Source organism: Chrysemys picta, chromosome 2, assembly GCF_011386835.1.
Source record: "Chrysemys picta bellii isolate R12L10 chromosome 2, ASM1138683v2, whole genome shotgun sequence".
Lineage (NCBI taxonomy): Eukaryota > Metazoa > Chordata > Testudines > Emydidae > Chrysemys > Chrysemys picta.
The window spans coordinates 217,797,004-217,822,736 of record NC_088792.1 but is presented as its reverse complement, the minus strand read 5'-3'; the positions used below and the strand labels follow the sequence as shown (position 1 = coordinate 217,822,736).

Sequence of the window (25,733 nt, the reverse complement as noted above, 5' to 3'; positions counted from 1 at the left end):
TAGTTATCTCACTTTATATTAAATGCCTTGGGGCATGCACTTACACATAGATGCATACAGTACAGTACATATTGTAGCAGTGTGTGAACTGTGGGCTCGTAATGCCTCAAGTTATTTGCACAAATGTTCTGGAATTTCAGAAGAAATATAATGACCAAGATACATTATATTCTGAAATGTGTCTGTTGTATGTGATCATTCACCATCGTGTATGAACAATATGTTTAATCTGGAAATTCCAAGATTTTAAATTGCAGAGTTATGATGTGCCATAATTCATACGGTTTTACTTTTCCCCCACAACCTCATGAATAAAGGTGGAGTGCGATATTAAAGCATATTCACAAATTATGTGTAGAATTTGGGATATTCACAAGAGTGAATGAGGTATCCCTTTGAGAAATCTCATGATTTCAATATTTCTGATGTAAGGTGTTTATATGAACGGCTGATGAGCCTCAAATATTTAGAATGTTAAACAGTCATTCCAACACTTAATTTCTTTATTTAAAGACTTTGTAATAACTTTCAGGCTATTGGGCTTACATCATTCTTATTGTCATGTGGAGCGAAGTGCCAATACTGTTGCTGGTACAACGGCACTGCATAAAACACATATATCTTGGTAACAGAATTCATGAGACCATTGCTGGCTGGTATACCGATTCTGAAACCTAATGGATGGACTTGCACTCTCAGTTTTGCTAAAGTAGGGAGTTGGGGTGGGGAAAATTAGACTATCAGGCATTTTACCTGAACTCTCAAATTGCAATGTTCCTCCCCTTTTCAAAGAGAACTTTTGTATGAATATTACTGGCAAATGCTGATTTTGTTTTCACATTTTTTTTTGCTTGACTTAGGAGGGCGACTTGACAAAAGGCTGTTTATTGTGTTAACCTATTCTTTACTTCCATGACTTGTCCCAAGAACAAAATTATATGGAAAACCAATTTAAAACTGTACTGTCAAAGAGCTCACAGAACAACCAGAGTTGGTGGTTTGAAGTCCATGCTGTTGATAACAGTTAACTTACCATCTCATCTTCCTACTCCCTAAGTTTTTGTTGGCTTCTCATTTCTGTGACAAGACTGCTACATTCTTGGAAATGTCCTCATCCTCAAAGGAACCTGCACAGCCAGGGTCAGCATTAGGGGGTAACAAGCAGGGCAATTGCCAGGATTGGCCTTTGGCTTCAAGCCCATGCGGCAGGGCTCAGGCTTCGGCTTCAGAAACATTGCAGAAATACAATGTGTGAGCAGGTAAGGGAGGCAGGTTGGGGGCTCACTCCTTAGTTTCTGCCCTGGGCCCCAGCAAGTCTAACGCTGGACCTGTGCTTAGCACTTTCAAAAGACGAGCCTGGGACTTAAATTTGTAACTTTGCTAAACACTAAAAATCATGGACTGAATACAGACACTGGATTTATGGCTTATTACAACCATCTGTAACCCACTACCAAATTCCTGCCCGTCCCCCCTGCAGCTGCTTTTCCTCCCTCACTTCCTTTCCTCCCTATGACTAGAGGGGTGTCAACGGGCCACGTCACCTTGAATGGTCCCTTGAAATATGTGTTAACTACTTATACTAAACGATTTGTTCCATCCTGTATTTAGCTGAGTTATTTTCCCCGGCCTGAAGAGGAGCTCTGTGTACGATCAAAAGCTTGTCTAAATTACTAAACTGTGATGTGTCTAATGTTTAATGAACAAAACCCAGACATTTCAAAATTAAAGGGGCATTTATAAATAGCTTAGTGATTTAGGAACAAAGATTTTATGAAATCTAAAATGAATCAAACATAAATGATGTTTTACATATTTAACTGTATTGCATTTTAAAATTGCAGGGACCAGAACATATTGACAGTGGATGCTTTGGACAACTTATTTTATAATAAACAGATTGTTTCCTTGTTTATATAGTCCTCTGAAGTACTGAGGATCACCACATTAAACAAGTCTGTGAGAAACAGAAAGTGACTGGGGGCTGTACTTTCAGTGTCCAAACGATAGAAAATGAAATGTAAGAAGTAAACCTATGCAGTGAAAAGTAATTTTAAAAATCAAATTTATTTCCAATGCACATAAGAAGTATTTTGAAAAAAATATATTGCGGCTGATCCTTAGCTGATATAGATCTGTATGTTCCACTGACTTCTCTAGAACATTGATTTACATCCATTGAGCATCTGGGCCTTTTGAGTTTTTTATTTAAGGCTATCAATTAATTCTTATTTTACTTTCTTGTGACTATTATGTCACAGGGGGAGGGGGTCAATTATTTGTTACCAAATGTGCTGCAATAGCTAGGCACAATGACTTAAGTTCCAGGTGACATTCCAGCCCTAATCATTAATTTTGTTGCTGGTATGGGTCTGTGTTAGACTGCCAGTAATATTTGAATATATATAAGAGCCTCAACACTATTTGAAACTATGTGACATATGGCAGGTGAGCTACCAAAACATGATTAATAGTAATCATATCTGTCTTGAATCTATCTCATTAGCACTTCATGATAATAAACTTCAGTTAGTTATCAGGGAGTACAGTTCTCATCTGAGGATACACCAGTGTCTATAGCGGTGAAACCCTACAGAAACACCAGGAGGCTTCTGAATGTTTTCTTTTCTTATCTTTCCCTAGGTGTAACTATTCTTTTCCTCTCTATTCTTCACTTGGTAGCAGAGAAAAATGTAAAAAAGACTACTGGCGGGCATTCTTCACTGCATGGCTAAGACTACTGTCTCTTGAAGCTAATTTTCTGTGTCAAAGTCAAGTTGGCAGCTCATATAAATGATTGAAGCTTTTTTTAATCAAGGATGCAAGGACTGTGACCTTTAAATGTCAGTAATCAGATGTTTTGTACTATAGTCTGCTTCAATTATTTGCACAATCAAGGACTTTGTCATTCATACCCCAGCTACTCTTCAGAAACATGAAAGGGATGTGCTATGGCATAACGTATATCTTGTTTTTGCTGCACATTTGGAGACAACCGTAACTGTATTTATGTGAACTTGCCACTATAATAGGAAGAAATTTTACTGATATCTGGTACAATTAGGAGGATAAAGGACCAAAGCCAGCAGGAAACATTGACAGAATGCTCTGGCTGGTGTTCTCCTCTGAAGTAAAAATGCATCATGAATGTGACACATTCAAGCTTCACTAGCCTACGGAGGGAGAGTCACTCTGAACACACTTCCATCCAGCCCCCTTCCAGCTTTATTTGGCAACTGCTAAGCAAACATTTAAAAAAAAAATCTTGCTTGTTGAAATATGGAGACAGAAATGAAATTCCACAGGATAGTAACATTTGTAAGGCTTGTTATCGGATCTTCTCACTCCAAACAAATTCAGTCTGCTGTTTAGTACAGCAGCAATGGAGAGTAGTAAATTCAAACTGGCCCCATAGTCCAGGAGCAGACTTTGGACTACACTAAGGGTTTGGGCAGATTCTTTCCTCCAATATACATTGATAGTTCCCATTGGCTTCAGTAGCAGTGACATACAAGTCTGAGAGCAGGATTAGACATTAGCATTTTAGAGAGCTGTTGCACTCACTCTCCAAAGGGAAGCTGCTCACTGTCTTTCTAAAAAGGGTACTGACACAACATTTCCTAGTGTATTATCTGAAGTGACATGCTACAACAGCAGTAGGAAAATCTGCAAGTAAAAACATAACTGAAAAAGGTGGGCACAATTTCGTAAGAAACTCTATACAGCTTATTTCTGACATGTTTTACAAAATGGAAGTTACTTACCTGTAACAGAAGGTTCTTCAAGATGTGTGGTCCCTATCTGTATTCCAACGTGGCTACACATGTGCTGCATGTTTATGAGACTGGAAATTCTTTCACGTAGCATCTATTATTCTGTACCTGCACCCTGGATCTCCTTGTATAAGGGGAGATGTGGACCAACTGCCTCTTCAATTCTTTCTCTACTGTGAATCTAGTCATAATCCGAAGCAGAGGGGAGGAGGGCAAGTAGTGGAATAGAGATAGAGACCACTCATCTCAAAGAACCTCCAGTTACAGGTAAGTAACCTCCATTTCTTCTTCAAGTGCTGGTACTTATGTGTGTTCCACACAAGCAGTAGTCAAATATCACCCTCTGAGGATGCAGATGGCACAGTTATCTGTAGCATTGCAATTTTAATGCTACGTTGGCAGAAGAAGCTTGGACCAAAGCATAATGTTTTGTGAAAGTGTGGATGGAACTCCAGGTTGCTGCCTCACAAGTATCCAGCACTTCTCAAAATGTTGCTACTGAGGTTGCCGGTGCCCTAGTGGAATGGGCCCTCAGCCTGTCCAGGGGAGGTAAATGTGCTGATAGCCAAGGAAGATACAGCCAGAAATCCAGGGCTCTGAGCAGATACTGTCTGTCCCTTACTCACTTTGTTATACCAACAAATAGTCTAGGTGATTTCTAAACAGGTTCGTTCTTTTAATGTAGAATACCAGTGCTCATCTGTCATTGAGGAAGTTAAGTCTCTTTATCTCACTGGAGGCATAAGGCTTCAGGAAAAATAGCAATAAGTTAATTGATTGATTTATGTGGAACCTGGAAATTACATTCAGCAGGAACTTTGTATGGAGGTGAAGGGACACCTTCTCTTTATAAAATGTGGTATATGGAAGATCGGCCTTGAGGACTCTCAGTTCAACCACCCTCCTGGCCAATGTAATGGCAAGTAGGGAGGCAACCTTTAGGGACAGGTGAGATATCAAGCATGTGGCCAATGGTTGGAAAGGTGGCCCAGTAAGTGCTGAAAGTATGAGATTGAGGTTTCACTGTAGCATTGGCTTTACTACTCGTGGGAAGGTCCAAGTCTGGCCCTTTAGGAATCTGTTGGTTACTGGGTGAGTAAAAATAGAACAGCCATCCACCGGAGGGTGGAATGCCCTGGTAGCTTGCAACAGTCCACTTAGAAGCAAACAGAAAGACCCGATGGTCTTGACAGTGAGGAGGTGGTTTAAAAGAGCAGGAATACCTGCTGGCTCCAATAACTGATTCTAATGCACCAGGTAGAAAAATGCCTTCATTTGGCTATGTAAAATTTTCTGGTAGAATCTTTCCTGATGCAATTAAGAATAGTTTGAATGGCCTCTGAACACGAGTGTTCTAGCTCTGATGTCCATCCAAATACCAAGCCATGAGGTGGAGAGAGTCCAGGTTGGGATGTCCGATACTATCATTCTCCTGAGTTAGCAGCTCTGGGAAGGGCTGAACGCTGAGTTGCTGGATTGACATTCGTAGGAGGTATGGAAACCAGAATTGTCTGGGCCAATTGGGTACAATGAGAATGACTTGTGCTTTGTCATGACGAAGCTTCTGTAGAACTTGTAGTAATAGCGAGATTGGAGGGAAGGCATTCCTCGGGTGGCCTGTCTAGGGAAAGAGAAGGACAATGCCCCGGGAGTCTAGACTTTGTGCTGCTCTGGAATAATAGACACTGAGCTTCTTGTTTACTTGGGAGGCAAACAAGTCCCAAGATGGCATTCCCCACTAACTGAAAGTAGTTGTTGTCCAGCACTGAATTGTGTAACTTCCATTTGTGATCGGTGGCAAAGTGTCTGCTAGGGTTATTCGCCAATGAGTTCTGAGCACCAGAAAGGTAAGTGAAAGAAATTATTATGTGTTACAGATGCACCAGATCCATAAGTTGACTGCCTTTATGCACAGTGAGAAGGATCATAGCTCTCCCTGTTTCTTTATATAGAAGATGATCATCATGTTTCCTAACATTATCCAGACATATTTAGATCATCTGAGTGGCAGGAATGCACTGCATGCCTGTCTGATTGCTCTTAGTTCCAAGAGATTGATTTGTATCCTGGCCTGTCGAGCTGACCATGTACCCTGAACCATGTGATTGCCCAAGTGGGCTTCCCAGCCTATGAGGTACATATCCATGACTATGATCACATTGGGTGTAGCAGGTAGGAAACTGACTCCAATGCACATGTGTTTTGGATGTTCACCAGATGAGAAAATCCCTGGCACTGTGGTGTTCATGCTGTGTGTGTCTGGTATATATACTGACCTGAGCCAGGCTTTTAGACAAGGGAGATATAGTCTGGCAAATGGTATTACGTAAATGCAGGATACTTTGTGGCCCAGCTGAGAAAGACCTGGACTATTATTTGGGGTTTGAGAGAGACTTGGTTTATCACACTGTTCATGGCATGAAGTCTGTAGGTATGCTCCTGCTGCAGTCAAGTTCAGGGTTGGCCTTATAAATTCTATGAGTAATGTGGGAGCCAGAGCAGACTTTTCCACGTTTAGGCAGTTCCCCATGGATGCCAGGAGGCAAAGCAAGGACAAAATTGCTCTCTGGACGTCTAGACAGAATCGACCTGTTAGAAGTAAGTTTTACTCCTGAGGGAATTCTGTGCCAAAAAACCTCCAAATTTTGCACACAATATTTTAAAATTCTGCAAATTTTATTTGTCAATAAATAAATTTGGAGGCTTCAACATGGCAGTTGGGAGCACAGACCACTGGTTGCCCAGAGGTGGGAGATCAGCCTTCATCTTCCCCTTTTTGGGGGAGGAACTATGAAATACTTGGAGTAGAGCCCTTTCCCTCATGCTCTTGGGTCCAAGGTGGGAAGGAGCAACAAACAGTGCACTTGGTGGAGACATGTACCTTCCCCAGTCAGTAAAGTCAGTTTTTAAATCCCAGGATTCTGGGCATAGTCCTGCTCCCAAAAGTAGGGACAGAGAAAATACTAAGCTACATTAACTAGGAGAATACTATAGAAACCACGATAAAACCACTAACAAACTGTGTACAATTATATTTACAGAGACAAAGGCATTACAAGGGTAACTCCAGACACAGAGGATTAGGATTAAGGCCATAAAACAGTAAGAAGGAATTGAAGAGAGAGATAGTCTGCACCTCTCTTATACTGTTGGCACTGAGCATGAGGAATTGAAGAGAGAGATGGTCTGCACCTCTCTTATACTGTTGGCACTGAGCATGAGGAGATCCAGGGGACAGGTACGGACAGTCACTACTTGCAAGTATTTCCAGTCTCAGGCATATGGTGCACATGCGCACACATGTGTGGAATACAAATAGGAACCAGCACTCAAAGAAGAATCTATAATTATTTGCAGGTTAAACTCCTCCCCATCTTTCTGGTGTGGAGTTGCAGGGATGAAGGTTTCCTTGCCACCGCACAGCAGGCCAGCTTTTCCCCAACCTAGGCTGGCCTGCGTTGAGGCTACCATCCCAATCCTGATGGCAGCAGATATTTTTGGGTGGATATAGTGTTAAATGTTTAGTCAGGCAGAAGAAAAGAGCTATATGCAACTTACCTGCTTCAAAACTGGCCATACTTTGCTCTGAGTTAGAGATAATGGCAAAAATATATAGACACAGGCTTAGACATAGCAGAAGACAGCCAGATTTAAGAAGAATGGCTGACTTATGTACAAATGGACAACTGAAACAATGCTCCTCCTCTGATGGGCTAATAAGCCATTTCCTGTTTTTGACTGTACCACCACCGTTTCTCACTTACACAATAAACGGGAACTGCACATTACGTGCCACCACAAAAATTAATTCCTTGAAAGGAGAAAGCTTCTAAATCACTGGTGTGGCTAGGTTTATGTACCATCAAGTACAGTACTGATTACTAAATAGTGTCACAAACCAGTATGCATGGTAATTTTTAGCCAAGCAATTATTTGCAGTACTTTGCTATTTAACATTCCTAGAAAGAATGTTAGCAATTCCATGACCCACCAGCACAGGGAAGAGTCATGTCTTGAAAGCACAAACATCCACTCTTTGGATTAATGTTTTAAAGTATCTGCTTCTTCTAAAGTGGTTAGAAAATACTAAATGCATTGGGCTGTGATTTAATTTAAGCAGATCAATGTCCCTCTGCTAAAGAACCCCCAAAGGTGCCAAACCTGCACTAACCGTGAGGGGTTGCTCTGGAGCATGTTGACATACAACCCGATGAGTACATGTTCATCGGCCAGCCTGTCTGCAACATCGAGGCTGTACTGTAACCTGAAACAGGGTTGGGGGGAAAAAGGGTGTGATCCGGACAGACAGAGAGAAATAAACAGAAAAAGCAGGAGCAAGTAAGACTGTGAAATGGGAATTTAAGAATGAGCAATAAATGTTCTTAGAAAAAAACTAAAGCGTTGAAATTTTTATTTACTCTAGTTGTTTAAAATGGTACAATTCAACTTGATTAGGCAACAGATCCTGCAAGATGGGGGGAACCTGCTAGAACACTTTCAACTCCTGTTGAAGTCAAAGGGAGCTGAAGGAGCTTCAGCACCAGGCAGGATCATGCCATGTGTTAGTCCTATAAAGACAATTACTTTCAAAATAGTACAGATTATGAAGTTTGCCAATTTTAATATATTATAGGTAGTATATATGTAATATACATTATATGGATAATAAAAATAATTTATGTAGTATATATACACACACACACACGTATGATTAACAGATTGAAATCAAGAGTAGGTATGTCTGAAAGTATCAGATCAAGATAATAGGTATATAAATATATGCATTTAAATAAAGCCTACTTAGTTCAGTGGGTTAGTTAGGTTATAGAGATATTGTAATTTTCTTGTGAAAAAAGTGTATAGATTAAAACAGTGGGGGAAAGACAGAAGAATTTTTTCTGTAGTCGTGTTAGTGCAAGCTACTAACGTACTCTCTAACTTACCCTTTGCCTTTCAAGAAAGCTGGAGCAGCCCTAGCCAGCAATTTGTTCTGCTCTACTTCATTATTCTTGTAAGGAGAGCTAGTTAATAAGACAGGAAAACTATGAAGAGGGTAAACAATGATGATTGCAGTTCATTAAAGAAGAGAGTTCAGGGAAATTCATTCAAGAGCCTTGAGCTGAACCAAAAGCCAGAAGTTTGTTGAGGTTCCTCCCTCTCTAAACTATAATACCTACAGCAAGGGAAGAACCTAACAAAACAAGCTTCAATCAAACATGGCTGTTTGGAGGCTACGGTAGTTTCAGGTAAAGTTTGAGCTACATACTTGACGCTGAATCTTAGCATACCAAACCTTTACATCTAGCGAGGAAAACTCCCCTACAATGGCCAGGGTATTTCTGGTATGATGGGGGAATTTCTGGGATGATTCCTGTAGAATTAAGTTTTCTCTTTATTTGCTATTATATGTGGAGCATATGGTGGAGACATGTACCTCCCCAAGTCAGTAACGGTAGCACTGGTGGTTGTCCCGGATCAAGAAGGAGGGAAGACAGGAGTCAGTTTTTAAATCCTGAAATTCTGGGCATAGTCCCACTCTCAAAAGTATTATGTGTGGATCTCAAGGTGGAAGTAGCCAAGGAAGTGTCTACATCTAATTGAATCTGTCCTTCTGTGGGGTAGCTCCAATTTAATTTTTAAGAAGTACTATGTTCTTTTTATGCCCTCAAATATATTTGTTATTTTTCATTATAATCCATTTGTCAGTCATGCTTTCTTTTTAGGTTTAAATATTTAAAGGGTCACAGTAATTTCCTGATGCTGAAATACTTGAGTGACTGGAGAAGAAAAGATGATACTGGATAAAAATGGAGAGATTTAAATCTTAGTTCATCTCTCATGCTGTTGCATTTTTTGTGAAAGTTATTTCATTTCTCTCTCCATTTTAATCAGTCACCAATCTTCTTTGGGGTCTGGCTACTGACATTCAGGCATCTTCTGACCAAAGACTGTCTGTGTCTCTGTGTGAGTAGTGCACTGCAGGGATTTCTCCAAGAGCAACAGCAATGCTACTCAAAGGGTCAGCTGCTTGTGGTGCCTCTGAGTTGACAAAGTTCTGATGATCTGGAGAGTAAAAGTATCAATTGTATGACAAATTAATCATTCTCTGAGGCTGGTCTTATCCCACTCTGCCACCATTCTAGCAGCTCCCATACGGAAGTTTAAGTCATCATTCATCAATAGTGTTTTCAAAGGATTACAATGAAGGAGTGGCCCCAAGGACCCTAACTTCATTGCTTTATGACAGTCTGAATGGGATCTAGATCAAGTCATTTGTGCACAGCAGGAAAACGGTTTGCTATTTATTTATGTTTTTACACAATCCCCATCGCGGTATTGATAAAGAACTAACATAAGAATGGCCATACTGGGTCAGACCAGTCCATCTATCCCAGTATCCTGTCTTCTGACAGTTGCCAACGCCAGATGCTTCAAAGGGAATGAACAGAATGGGCTATCATCAAGTGATCCATCCCCTGCATCTGGCAATCAGGCTTGGAGACATCCAGAGCATATGATTGCATCCCTGACCATCTTGGCTAAGAGCCATTGACAGACCTATCCTCCATGAACTTATCTAATTATTTTTTGAATCCAGTTATAGTTTTGGCCTTCACAACATCCCCTGGCAACGAGTTCCACAGGCTGACTGTGTGTTGTGTGAAGTACTTCCTTTTGTTTGTTTTAAATCTGCTCCCTGTTAGTTTCGTTGGGTGACCGCTTGTTCTTGAGTAATGTGAAGGTGTAAATAACACTTCCTTTCTCACTTTCTCCACCTCACGTATGATTTGATAAACCTCTATCACATCCCTCCTTAGTCGTCTCTTTTCTAAGCTGAATACTCCCAGCCTTTTCAATCTCTCCTCATATGGAAGCTGTTCCATACCCTTAATCATTTTTGTTGCCCTTTTCTGTCCATGTTCTTATTATCTATCCCTTTCCTAATGGTTCCTAATATTCTGTTACCTTTTTTTTTTTTTTTTGGATTGCTGCTGCATACTGAGTTGATGTTTTCAGAGAACTATCCACAATGACTCAAAAATCTTTTTATTGAAACTAACAGCTAATTTAGACATTTTGTATGTGCATTACTTTGCATTTATCTACATTGAATTTCATCTGCCATTTTGTTGCACAGTCAACCAGTTTTGTGAGATCCCTTTGTAACTCTTCGCAGTTTGCTTTGGACTTAACTATCTTGAGTAATTTTGTATCATCTGCCACCTCACCATTTGCCTCTTTTACAGATCATTTATGAATATGTTGTACAGATCCATTATTTCTCTCTTTCCATCTTGAAAACTGCCCAGGTATTCCTAGCCACTGCTTCCTGTCTTTTAACCAGTTACTGATCCATAAGAGGACCTTCCCTCTTATTCCATGACTGCTTAGTTTGCTTAAGAACCCTTGGTGACGGACCTTGTCAAAGGCTTTCTGAAAGTCCAAATATACTATACCCACTGGATCACCCTGGTCCACATGTTTGTTGACCCTCTCAAAGATTTCTAATAGACAGGTGAGGCATGGTTTCCCTTTACAAAAGCAGTGCTGACTCTTCCCCAAATCGTGTTCATCTACAGGTCTAATCATTCTGTTCTTTACTATAGGTTCAACCAAAATTCCAGATAAACCTTGGAAGGCTACAATTTTCACTGCATTTCATTTCCAGTTCTGGAAGGAAAAAATGCATTAAAAAGGACAGAAATGGTAGCATACCACTCAATAACTCAAAAGATGAAGCATTCATCTATTATGGAAAACTAAACTCTCTGCTTTCACCAACTTTTCCGCCACCCCTTTTGCCAGTCATCTTGACAAAAATACATATTTGTACTAGCTCTGCCCTTCATCCCAACTCTTTTTAAACTAGATATCTGAGAAAATTAAGGATGAAATTCTGGTTCCACTGAAGTCAACAGCAAAACTTTCATTGACTTAACTGGAGACAGAACTGCACCCTAAGGGTTTTACCATTCACTGGGTCAGATATAAGAAAAACAGCATCAAAGCAATGACAATGAGCAATACTGTTCCAAAATGACTATACAACAGGCAGGTCCTGGCACTAAAACACACCAATGAACATTATATGACAAAGGAAAGAACAAGAAAAAATCCCCCTTCTGAGGTTCTGAAAGATGGCAGCTAATTGTAATTATTTTTATTAAAAACATCTAGTAGAACATCTGAAGTGAATCTTTTAGGGCCAAACTTTCAGCTCCAGCTTCCAGTTCTGAGTGCCCACTATTGGGTGGACAACTGATTCTGCCTACAAAAGCAAACTTACACCCACTTTGCGGAACATCTGAAATGGCAGTAACTGATATTGCTAGAGAAGTCTCTGACCCTCTCTTTTTACCCTTCTGGTGGGAGTAACCCTGGGCAAAGCAAACCAATAGATCAGCCTTGCAAAATTCTAGTGACCTACTGCCCTGGGGGATTTCTAGCCATGACATGGTGACATGACTTCTCCGTGCACTGGCTCTGTCTAAATGACAAAAAGATACTTTTTAAAATCAAGTAGCTAACATGGTTTGAAACTCCGGTTAAACACCCCTCAGGGGTGAGATTCTGTGCTTCGTCACTAAGAGGGGTAGCACAAAACTTGCAGTCCAGGGTGGCTTGAAGCCATCTTTGTGCTCTCCCAATACTGGACTGCTCCAGGGGCTGGAGAATCCTCCAGTGCAACTTACACTCCCCTGAAGGAAGTTTGTCTAAGTTACAGCAGCCTGTCTCTCGCTGCCTATGGAACACAGCACTGACCAAAATCTCTGCAACGCTACATGCTGCAGCCCAACCCTTGATGCCCTTCCTGTCCCAGGGCTTGCCAGAGAGTCCACAGAAGACTTATTCAGATTATCATCCATATAGAAGTATAATGTTTTAAAAAGCACCACACAGCCCCCCAAAAGAGTCTTTTAGGGCTGAACTTTCAGCTTCAGCTTCCAATTCTGAGTGCCCACTATTGGGTGCACAACTGATTCTGTCTACAAAAGTGAGCTTACACCCATTTTTCACAGGGAAATTGGGCAGATGGATGCCCAATTACATGATTCATAAGCCAGACGTGAGATTCACAAACACAAAACAGGTGTCTCCTATTTTTGCATGTGCAAAATGGGTAAGTAGACTTAGAGGCTGTGGGGGATACTTTCACAAGTGGCATAGTGCTAATTTACCCCAGTTGATTATGGTCTTCAAGGGACCTTATATCAGTTCAGATAGGCAAAGTGCGGGTGAACTCCACTTCACCTCCAATACATCCCCTTCTGACTACAACAGGATCGGGAGAGGCAACTGGCAGAAGAACAAGTTTTGTCATTTTATACTAGGTGAGAGCTCCCCTAGCCCAGCGGAATTCTCAGCTGGCCAGCTAGGGCCAGATTCTGCCACTTTGTGCCCCTTCTTACTCAGTGCAAAGTGGACAAAAGATAGGGAGAGAACCTGGCCCTTTGTTTATAGTCAGTTAGTGCCTGGTCCTGCAAACACAAAGACACACTGAAAATGTGTATATTTGCAAGAGTGAAGTTACTCATATGTTTAAGGATTTGCACAAGAAGGCCTATGGTTAGTTTCCCACATATGTGAGGCTTTTACACAACAATGGGAAGAGAAAAACATTGATAAAAAGAAGAAAATGTAATTGCAAAATCACAAATAACAGCTGTGGAACTCAAGGGTAAAAGAAAACCAAACTTTTAAATCTTTTTAAATTCGCTAGATTTCAAATTAGTTGTGTCCCCTCCCTTATTACACAATCACATATGTTTTATCAAACAATACAGTACACTACACAATCTTTCTATCACTTTCCATTCATCTTGGAAGTACTGTGTTCTGTTCTGCATATGCTAGACAAATATAGGACCTAGATAGCCTCTCATCTATACATCTATTGACAGAGATGAGAGGCTATCTAGGATGTGTATTTATCTAGCACAGATATCTTAGTACACAATATGTATATACAGCCACACATCCACACACTTCAACTCTCCGAATCTGCTCATATAAATTTAGTAGAAAAGAGGGAGCACAGGGTGTGTCAGTGTGAAGAAGCAGGAGCAACAATGGAAGTTGTGAAATTACTGGAAATACAGTACTTAATAAATATATACACGTGCTTGAGAACTCCAGCATACCGTACATTATAAAGTATAGCTAAGAACACTGAATACAAAAACAGAGTTTGCTAAGAGAGGAAAATGAGTTTTCTACCAAAAGGAGGAGGTAAAACCTCTAATTCTGAGCAGAAGTAACTTCTTAAATGATCTCACATCTACACAGATGGCACCATTTTTAGGTTGTATTTAGCTATATACACAATCAGAATTTACAAACCTTTCCATCAGCAGGCTGATTGTTGGCCAATTTGACCAGAGAATTTGAAAGAGGATTCCCACCCTGTGCTGAACAGAACATATGAAGACTGTATATAGTTCAAGTAACCAGATCTCCAAAAGGAGGTAACTCAGACATCACCAGTAGCCAATATACCTTAGCCTAACCTTCGTGTGTGTACTTGCGCATGTCTGTACTTGACCTCATCTGCCCCAATTCCTTCTGCCCAGAGGGCCTATCCAACACCTTTTATATCCTGTTTGGAGTTAACAAGAGGCACCTGCCACTATGACTCAACAGTAATTACCCTGTGACTTCATACAGGATTCGGGCAACTGATATCACCATGAAAAGTTTTAGTCTGACACACATTTGCAGCCAATTTAAAGTTAATCATGTGTTGACTAGCTCCTATTCACTCCAGTCCTAGTTTTTTAAAGAAGGAACAACTTACTGGGGAAAAAAATGTAGTTAATCATTCTGGTACTTGCCCCTTCCCCAAGCCCTGTACATTGATAATTCCAGGGAAACAGATACATACAGAGAAAGAAAGAGCAAGAGAGAGCTATTGCACCCCTCACCAGGGTATCTGAACACCTTGGATCAGCACCAATAGACTGCAGATAGAGTGCAGAGCTACCCAAAGGAAAAAATAGATTTTAATTAAGTTGAAGCAGTGTTTAAAGTTATCCACCCTGAATTGGCCAAAAGGCTCTGTAATGCCCAATTTACTTATTTTTACTTTAGGTCAGATATTCAGTTCATTGAATTTATATGGGTATTTCCCACTGTTCATTAACATTTCCCTGATTACTGCACTACAGGTGAAGCCACTAAATTGTTTTGCAGCCCTCCAAGTAGCCCCAGATCACAAAGAAAGAATGTTAGCCAAGCAAGGAAAATATAGGACTTGTGGTTTTAATTATTCGTAAGTTGGCAGCACAACTAATGACTATGTTTATATCAGATGGTCACAGATGTGTGCTTGGTTATTTGTTCCCTGTTTTAAAATATGGTATTTGAATGTGGCTCCTGCACTGCACAAAGAAGAGTAAAAAAAATTAGCTGAGCAGTTTATTTTTGATACCCCCAGTGGTGCTGTTTGTAGCTATAAAATGTATCTTATGTCTCTTATGACAGATTTCACAGCTGGCATAAGGCCTCCTCCTGCTGCTGCTCTCACCTGGCCATTGTGGCCCAATTTAAATGAACAAGGAGAAGCAGTGAAATCTAAGAGGGGCTTTTGTTCTGGGGTGGCTTAGAGAAACTAACAAACAGATCAGGTGAAAACAGGTTGACTCAAAAACCTGAATCTGAACACCTCTGAATGTTGGGAAAGCTTGATTATGAATCCAAACTTCATGGCTCGATCCCATCTCAAATAACAGACAATGAAAAACATCCATTTTATCTTTCAGATGTTCTTCATAATTTTTCTTTAACAAAGGTTCGCTCCTTCCGAGTGCATTTTCTCTGTCTCATTTAATCCAGCAATTGTGATGACAGTGATGAATGTATGATGCCACATTCATTTCCATAAGCAAAGGACTTTGATGTCATGCACTCAAGACTCTAGATGCACTGGTGGATGGAGCAAACGGGGAAGCTGGCTGTGAAGGAGAATGCTTGCATACTAATACAAATATTTGAAACAATTGCAAAGGGAATACTGAAAATGACTGACAATGTAAATTGCCTTTTGTAAAAATGATCTATTTGTGTGAAAATCTTTCTTCAAAGTTACCAAATTGTCTGAACCAGACCACAAAACACATTAAAGTGACCGCAACTTGTACCCTGTGGAAAACACAGCCAGGATAGCTTTTAGGGTTATGATCAACTAAAGATTCAATGGTGAGTTTGTACAATTTTGATTGGTATTCAGAAAAGCAGCGTCTCAGCACCAACGCTTCCTCCCTGAAGAATAGCTGATGCTCAAGGACGGATTCAGAAAATAAGAGAGGTGACTATACTCCACAGAAAACAACTTGGGAGACTGGTCTTGCCCAGCTGCACCACTTCCTTCTTTTGTACCAAATGAAACAAAGCCTCATTCAGACGGTTAAAATGAGAGGGAATGGTGAAGAAGGGTGTGGTGATCAAGCACCTGGGCCTGATCCAAAGCTCAGTGACTTTAGTGGAAAGACTCCCATTGATTTCATTAGGATTTGGATCACGCCCTTTGGGGACCAATTTGACAAGGAACCCAAAGTATTCCTGTTTGGTGCAATGGGGGAGGGAGGAGAAAGGGGTATTGTGAAATTGATCCAAAGTGGTCACCAGCAGCAAAAACCCTGGAAGAGGAAGAACAGGATCATTGTGAAATTTGGGATGGTTTTCGACCTGTTCTATGTTTCTCTTTCAGGCTCCTGTTGAGTGTGGAAAAGCAGCGGTACATAATGAAGATGGAAATGTAAAGGTGTACAGGTCCGTTTGAACAAAAAACATGTCTAGTACATATTCCTATTTAGAGTTATTAAAACATTTGAAAGATTTGTGCTGTGCAAAAGCAAGACAGTTTTGCAAAGTCTAAGGCCAGTGTGAAGTTTAATCAAAGTCTAATTAAAACCACCTAAGTCCGCTATCCCTACAGGATCCTCCTTTAAGAATATCTTTAGCAATTTAGCAGAATTACCAATGATTTAGTGCATCAGCTACTGAACTACAGCGATTAGTGGTTTAGTGTTCTCATACTGACCGTGAATTGTTGTGAAGCTGATTTACATACAGCTTTATAAGAGAATGCTCATCAGCTACAGGACTGGCTACATTTATACCCTCAAGTAACCTGAATAATTCAAACAATGAAACCTTGTTAATATCTGACGCAAATCCACAGAGTAGCATGCTGACAGTGGATTCAGCGTGTTCAATTCACAACCATTTTAGGTAGAATACCGTTTTTTAAACAAAATAAAAAGATATGATTCAAGTGAAATAGGGTTGAAAACAAAAATAATTAGAACAAGTTGCAATGCAAAAAGTTACAAGAGGATTAATATATGGTATTATTTTACATTTCAGGGCATTGTTAACTCTAAAATAACCAGGAATGTCCATGGCATCACAAGAACATTTCATAATGGAAAGATGCCATGTTACCCACCTACCAGAAGGCCTGTCTATCTAGAGCTCTGGCTTTTAAAATTCCTCATGTCCCGCAAGGCATTTTCCATTGATAAGTCCTGATTTCATGTGCAAAGGACACTCCTTTCCTCCAGGAGAAAAGGAATTCTAAAGTGCCAGAAATGTACCTTCATTTGATCCTGATATTTAAAGACAATGACTTGAATTAACAAAGAAACTAAAGCAAAAAAAAAAAAAAAGTATCAGTAATTCTTTGTGTAAAATGAAACATGTAGCACAATAAATACCACTGTAAGTATTGTAACTAAAAATCATCTATTGGGCGCCTGTCTTATAATAGTACGCACACTGTGTTGCTGATTGAGCATTGTGATTTCTTGGAGGCTGCATACATTTTAGTAACAATGTAGTTTATAGGTAACAAAAAGTTAATTATTAGGGGAGCAAAACATCTTTATTCTTGACACTATATTGTAGTGTGGTGTACTATGGCTTTGTTTTCAGTCCTGAAAGAATAACCATGAATACCCATGTTACCAAGATTATAGTTGGGAATTTTAGATCTCTGAAGCACTGAAACATAAAGCAAGAGCAATTCAATCAGATGCAGCCAAAGGTTATACTATGCTTACCTTCTCCATTACAGTGAGGAGTGCTTCTCTTTCCAGTATCCTGACTATGACCATTTACTTATAGGTTTTTTTATGTAGACTATGTAACTGGTAGCAAATGCTGCAAATTTATTTTGACTGCTTGGGCGTATAAAGGTTACACACACCTTTTCTCTGGGAATAGGGCCATCCTATTTCAAGATATTTCTTTGTTGTGGCCTTTAATGAATCTCTGATTTGTTTAACAGGTGAAGGAATGTCTCAACATCTTTCCAAACAGTGACTTAACATGGTCCTGCCCTCTACTGGCTGGATGAGTGGGCCAATTAGAAGCCTTGAGATCACTACCGTATTTGCAGAGTAGTACCAATGGTTAAACCACATTTCTGGGCCATAGAGGGATTGAGTCAATGTGTGGCTGCAGTTTTATTCTATTTGGTATTCTGTGTTATGAGGCTTTGCAGTGAATACTATAAATGAATTTATGAATCAAGTTCAATTCAGGGGTGCTTGTCCCAGGTGGTCTCGACTCAATTCCATCTCTAGTTAATAACAAGGGAATACTGGGTATAAGAAACATATCCATGGATTCTAAATATACTCTCTCTATTACATAAAAACTACCCTGACCAATTTTTATAAGCCCCACACAAAATTTGAAATGCTAGCTAGATTAATTATACAGTGTTGTAAAAATGCAAGGAATTCTTTTTCTTTTAGTTATCCTCCAAAGAGTTTCTGTGATCTAAATTAGAACACCAAACTCATTTCCATTAGTGACATGGCTGAAATTTTAACTCAGATCCCCAAAGATAACAAGTTAGTATATTAACATGTTAACGCAATGTATGCCCTCACATCCCAACTTCTACTCCCTGCCCAACACTGCCAAATGACTTAGGATCCGAGACCCAATTTTTAAACATCAGCTTCTAAATCAGGGAGCCCAATTCTACATTTTAGCACTTACAATGAAAATTAAGCACCCAAATGTGCATTGTAGCATCCTAAGTGCCCACGTAAGCATGCCAACATGGAACTGGGTGCCCAAATTCAGGGGCACTCATTTAAAATGTGGCCTTCCCATCTGAATAACTGAAACTCAATCCACAAAAGGTTGGAATATTTCTGAGACAATGTTCTACTAACATTTTCATGGAGTAAAATGCAAAGAACCTAACAATCAGGGATTTATTTTCCATTCACGTGAGTTGTTTTAAAGTAAGAAAGGATGAGCACTCACCTTCTGTTTGTGAAAGTATTTCCTGAGGGAACAGAGTGGGAGAACAGCGTATCATTCATGCTGGTTACAGGTCTGGGAGGCCTAAAAGAAGGCAAAATAGCTAAGCATATTTTATTTGTATTTAACAAACCATCAGCAACAGTATTTACATATAGAGATTAATGATATTCTTGCTCAAGGTAAACTGACAGCAAATATCTTCTGCTATAAATAACCAATCACTCCAAACTAAAGGGTTATTTGTTTTTTAAAAACGGGGGATAAAAATCCATAACAGGACCAAAAGATAAAATGAACATCAGGTTTTTATGTTCTGAGGCACATTTTGAACAATTCTTTTTCCTACTCTGGCAAAATAATTTATTGTGCAGCATTTTTACCAAGCCCACTGAAATGCCCCATAAAATATAATTAGTACAAAAATGGTGAACCTCTATCAACAGTCTTTTAACCCCCCACCCCCATCTCAGACTATAAAATAATGTACTGTAATCACTTTAAAGGGACACTGTCAACTTAAAAACATGACTTTTCTGCCTGATATTGTTTACTTACTATTGTTACTGAAACTGAGATTAGAGAAAAAAAATTCTCAGCTTTTTGCAGTTTGTTTAATTGGTAAGATATTAATTGTCTGGGCATTTTAAACTGGAAATGTATGTGGTGCCAGTGAACAGCGGTATTAGTTAGCATTTCATATCAGCTACATGAGATTTAGAGATGTTCTGCATTTTATTTTTTATCTGGACAATGAAAACACTGGACTATTCAAAGATTATTACACACTTAGTGCTGGAATCTGCTAAACATTCTGTGATCAACAATGAAGATGTAATAAGATTTGTTACAAGTTTTTCTTTCCCTCCAAAAAAATGTACTAAAGGAGAATAAAATACTTACCAGGTATCTCTTTTGCAGCCAAAATGAAATTGAAAAAAAAGAGACCATTAATGAAGATGGCATTTTGAAATGAATATGGATAAAAACAGGCCATTGTCTTCTTGTCAATTCTCATATCAAGAAAACTGGCATTGAAACAAATTCAGGCTTTGCCAGGGTGAGCTCCTTAAAGCTACTGATTCACTCAGCTGAGTATTTGTCATCACTTTTTTCAAGTTCAGCTTTAACACCATGAGATTCCCCCTTTAGGACTATAATTATACTCATTATTATTTCTTGCATCTTTGTGAATGGTCTGTAGACATGTATATTTGATACGTTTTGCCTTATATTCAGGGCCAAGGCAAAAAAGCCTCCCGCCGCCCCCGCCCCCCTAGTGTGGCAGGGGCGGGCGCCGAGCCCGGCCGCGGGCCGCTCTCACCAACCGGCCGGAGCGCCGGGGGGAGGGCGGCGAGCCCGGCCGTGGCTCCGCTCTCCCCAACCGGCCAGAGGGCCGGGGGGAGGGCGGAGAGCCCGGCTGGGGCTCTGCTCTCCCTGGCGGCTGGAGCCGGAGCACCACGCCGCCCCTCCAGGTGCCGCCCCAAGCACAAGCTTGGTGGGCTGGTGCCTGGAGCCGGCCCTGCTTATATTGCAGTTTTAATTAGAAATGTTGAATTGGGCCCATAACTTGAAAAATTAGACAGCTCTTTGGCTCTGGGTACTCCAAGGTAAGAAGTGAACAATGAAAAGAAGGGTTACTACCTTTAAAAAAAAAAAAAAATCACAGCAATACAGAAGCTCTTTGTCCTTATTTAAAGTAGCACTATTGAGAACAGAGGACTCCTTTGTCATAGGAAGTCTACCATTAAATGTGTATGGAAAAAATCCCTTCGCTTGAATTCTTGCCCAGATCTGTTTCTCTTGATACCTTTTATCTTCCATTACATTTAAAAATAAAAATCGTGCCAGCAAGAAGATATTCTCAATGAGTTACTGTAGCATATCTTTTCTCTCAGTTAATTTATGTGAATTACATTGTAGATCATGCTATTTCCACGACTTGCAGGTTTTTCATTCATGTATCATTATACTCAATACAGTTATATTGCTTTCAATCTAACAATAAGGAGAAACTGTGCCATAAAAATAAAATAGATGGTCTCTCATCCTTATATTCATTCACACTAAATTATATCTATGTATTCAGAAAGAAGACAAGGTCCTAATTTTACAGCAAAGATTTTGGAACAGATCCTATTCAATTACTGTATCTTTCTCTTCCCTATCTTTGTTTGAATTCCTTCATAATAATCCAGTATTTACTATGATTGCAGCATGTTATCTGCTATCTAAGAATATATATTTGCAGTGTTGCTGCAGGGTACTACAATCATGCTGTGAAACAGAATTATTTTAAAGCGTTTTTCATTGTAGTTCTTTGCAGTGCTGTTGTAGCCATGTTAGCACCATGATAAAAGAAAGAGACAAGATAGGCAAGATAATATATCTTTTATTGGACCAAGTTGTTGTAAGTTGGTCCAACAAAAGATACCTCTTCATCTACCTTGTCTCTCATATCAGAATACAGGTAGATCCTCCTACTGGAGCCAGTGTTAATGTCCCACAATGAAAAACTCTAGATAGCATGAGGAAGAGGCTTTAATTTCACTTTCATGACCTCTCTTGCTATCCCTCTGAAGTATGCCCAGTTTCTGCATGTGAAATTATTATCTATACATCCATGTCTCTCAGCTTTTATACCATGCCGATCACCATAGTATCTGAGCAAATCCATCTAATTCTGTTTCTTAGTACAATATGCCTCTATTCCATCCTTACGATAAAGCAGTACATTTATTTTAAGAGATAATCAGTTGTAACCATCACACAAAATTAAACATCTGTATGAGATACCTCGCATTTTAAAAAAGAGGGACAGTCATGCTGCCTTGGACAACTTCCTTTATGACCACCCAAAGAATAACATCAGCATGATTTATTTTTAAAACGTCTAAGCAGGCTAAGAGAGAGTTTCCACAGCCTTTAGGGTTTTTGCCTGCACTGCTTCAGTCAGCAGCATGATGGAGGTGGTTAAAAGACTGACTTTTTTTTTTTAGAATGATTGCAGCACTTTTCATGAGAAGTATTTTAAAATAAATATCTTTTAAATCATTTCAGAATATCTAATTGCTTTGGAACTTTTTTCCAATTGTTACTTTAGTTTTGCTTTGAATTCCTGGGAAAGAGTGTCACTTTTAGGTCAAATGAGAACAAGAAAGCACAGGTCACCAGAGAAGCCAATGTTACCTAGCCAGATGACAATATATGATCTACTATTAGCACAGATGGTGAAGGCCCTTCAATGAATGCTATATCATCTGAAGTGGCAATTTCCCCATTGTATCCAAATCTAGCCTTCTTTCCGCTTTGAGCTCTTTGACTGCTAGAGAGGAAAGCATGACTAGTTTATATGAACTTTAAATAATAAAAGAGAGTGAAAGGGAAAACTTAGAGACAAACTACAGTATTGAGTAAATTAAAAAGGATCAATGAACTGTAATCCAAGATTAGAATAAGGTGAAAATTCAGCTGCATTGTTTTAAGACTTTGGGTGAAATTCTGGTTCCATTAAGTCATTGAGAACTTTGCCACTGACTTCAAGAGGGCCAGGATTTCACCTCTTGTCTGGCACCTTAGTTCAAGACAATACAGTGTTATGTTGAAGTTTGGAGACTCCTGAGAATAAATCCAGAAAGGTGAATCATGAATAAATCTAAATGTACTAAACCATGAAAATGACACAAAATTTAAATACTTTCACACTCTTCTCTCCCCACTTACGACTATGTCCCATATCTGTGTCACCTGTATCAACATAATCCATATGTTTTTTCAATAGTTTAAATGTGGCCTGGACCACCAAGGTAAATTCACGCTAACAGAAAGCCCCTTCTTGTGATTTTATACAAAGCACTTGATTCATTGCATGAGACATGAAACAGCCATCATGCATTTCCTCCAGAGCCATCGGAGATACACAGTCTGTACACGTCAACTTGAACAAAGGTTACTTTCTCTACAGCACAAGGATACTTACACAATATGAGCCAGGTTTAGAGGTTTTTCAGGCTGGTCAGGGAACATTGGGTGCAAAGGTTCACGGCTGGAAGCACAGCTTAAAGACTTGCTAAGTGCATTAGTTAGCTTCTTAGCAGGTGATTTCTGGGAGGAACAAGGAAGGTAAAAGTAATGTGGACAAGTAAGGTGCAAACGGTTGCTACATTGAAACTACAGGAAGTGCAGAACAAAACCTTACCACTTACAATTATATATTCTTAACTTTTTCCTCTCTCTATGCCTTTCTTTAAGGGTCCAATGAGCCAAAATCCATTTAGGTCAATGGAAAGATTCCCATCGTCTTCAGTGGGCTCTGGATCAGGCCCTGGGAGACACTGTTTCTTCGAAGGTAGTGGCATGCATACAAGCCAGTGCACTATATTCTTTCCCTCCCCTCCTCACTAGTGTTTCACTAGTTTCCTTCATTCTTTAGATGTTTTAAACTAAAGCGTCTCTCTTGTCTGCCTTAGAAGCTGCTGCCTCTGCTACAATAAGGGCAAATGCTATTTTAGACACAATACTGATGGCGTTTCATGGACTTGGAGACAGAAAGCTAAAAGAAGAGACTGATAAGCTTTCATTGCTTCCCAAAAAACTGAACATCTCTGCTTTCACTGTGTGAACAACAGGCATTAAGCTTTGAATCCTGGGATCCCACAAGTCTTCATAGGGCAACACAATGTAATGCTAGTTTTAAAGCACTAGGGCAGCTACATCTTCAGCTTTTATAAACATAATGACATCTTATACACAGTGTAACTCTTTTTTAGTGAAGTAATCCCCAGATAACAGCTTAATTCTAAGTGAAGAAAGGATGGCTGTGTGATTGTAGCAATGGGCTGTGAGTTCTGGGTTCTGTTCTAGGTTCTGCAACAGATTTCCTGCATGACCTTGGACAAGCCAATTAACCGCTCTGTGACTCAGTTTCTCCATCTGTAAAATGGGGGTAAAACTACTTTCCTATGAAAAAGAGATATCAAGCTTAATTGCTAGAGTTTTGAAAGTGCTTTGAGATCTTCACAAGGAAGGTATATACCCTGTGACCAGGATATGAATTATTTTTATTATTGGAATTCCAAATTATACACGACAATGAATTTGAACAATTTAGGATTCTCACTCTACTTTATTATAAATGGAGTTTCACTCTGAATTCATCATAATTGAGTTCTATTGGACATCTCCAATTTACACATGCACCTGAGATATTTGCATGAGTTAGGCACACCCCAGGTGTATGCATGTACCTAACTTTTAAGATTAGGCCTAATATATAGAACATTCATACACAGGAAGTGTTAAGGACATTATTATCAAATCTGCTTTGAAAGAAATAAGACCCATGTACACAGCAGCAAGGCAATTTCAGATTTGAATTGAAATATTCCAGTCTGAAAGTAAACAACATTTGGGTAGCAGGGGCAACTAGACATGTATTCATATGTTGCTTTTTATTGTGTCTGGCAAGGTTTTGGAACAGCTTTCAAATGAAATCACCAGATTCCTTCCCTACCATTGCAGCACACTTCCTACAGCAAGAAAGATATATCATTCCACAAATACACTGTTTGTTAAGAGATGAGAAAAAGAGCCAGGTGGCACATACTCTCCTATCCAGAGTCTAAACTCAAGTCATCCATGTCCACAAAGTGAGAGCCCAGAGGCCATTTGTGCACCTAGATCTATTGTGAGGCAGAGCAGAGCCATGTGCCTGGAATACTGATCAAACAGTGCATTTCTTTTATAGTTTACCCTTGCTTGGTCTGTGCATTATCATCAGGCAGGCAGCTACTTTCACAGAACCAGAGTTTTAATGGTTTTAAATATGTTTTCTGAAAACTTAGGTATCCACACACACACTGTGGTCTGCATCCCTCCTGCCTAAAAGAACACTCCTCTCCCTGTAAAACAATGCACCACCCTGACGGCTGAGATTAGCTAAAGTGCCTCTGCTGACACTCCCCGGATTTGAATTCTGAAGATGGCATGTTCTTAGTGGTGGGACCTCTGCTGGAAATTTGTTTCACCTTTGGCTCTGCTAGAGCCCAGATTTCAGAGAGAAGTTGCTAGGTTTAACTATTTGGTGAAGCATTTGTGCCAGCTGGGTATAAGCGGTGGATTATTTTTTTTAATGATGTAAAGGTGGGTGGTTATTTCTGTTACTTAATATAGGCTGTATGATTTATTATGGATGTAATTATGTTAATGTACTCAAATGCTATTATAATGGGAACATAATACATATATATTGAACAGACACACACACACACACACACTTAAATTAGTTCCTCAAAAAAAAAAAAAAAGATTTCATGGATAGCTGAATGATACTTCAATAGTCCCCATAATTTCATTTACATGTAATCATTAGCATATGAATCAGAGAAAGCGAGAGAAAGGCTAACAAATAGTTTACTATGGGTCCTTCAAAAATGGAAAACTTACTGCGAAAATAGCATTATATTCCAAGACCCTCCTGCAGCTGTCCTGACATCCAGCACAGTATTAAACTGTCAGACTGCTCAAATCCACTCTCAGAAAAGAAATTCTTGTCTCAGAATTTAATGGCGAACAGGGACCACAATTGTGGATTCTCCATACTTAACTAAATTGGCCACCAAAGTTTTATATTTTGCGATATAAAATGACTGAATTGGCCAAGGTTCCTACTCCATCCTTGGG

At 39.6% G+C, this 25,733-nt stretch overlaps 1 protein-coding gene across 50 annotated transcripts in view; it reads right to left on the bottom strand.

The window, feature by feature from the left end:
* Nucleotides 1–25,733, bottom strand: part of DTNA (dystrobrevin alpha) — a 280,266-nt gene that overhangs the window by 38,247 nt on the left and 216,286 nt on the right. For 27 of the 50 annotated variants that reach the window (XR_010598846.1, XR_010598845.1, XM_065585471.1 and 24 more), the window contains exons 9-13: nt 23,032–23,156; nt 19,056–19,136; nt 16,813–16,902; nt 8,717–8,794; nt 7,945–8,037 (exon numbers count right to left, since the gene is read on the bottom strand). Coding sequence is in view for 47 of the 50 variants with exons in the window: in XM_065585471.1 (XP_065441543.1) it covers nt 7,945–8,037; nt 8,717–8,794; nt 16,813–16,902; nt 19,056–19,136; nt 23,032–23,156 (467 nt within the window). In the remaining 3 variants the exon portion in view is untranslated. The remainder of the gene's footprint in view (nt 1–7,944; nt 8,038–8,716; nt 8,795–16,812; nt 16,903–19,055; nt 19,137–23,031; nt 23,157–25,733) is intronic. The other 23 variants (XM_065585468.1, XM_065585487.1, XM_065585493.1 and 20 more) reach the window with 4 other exon arrangements.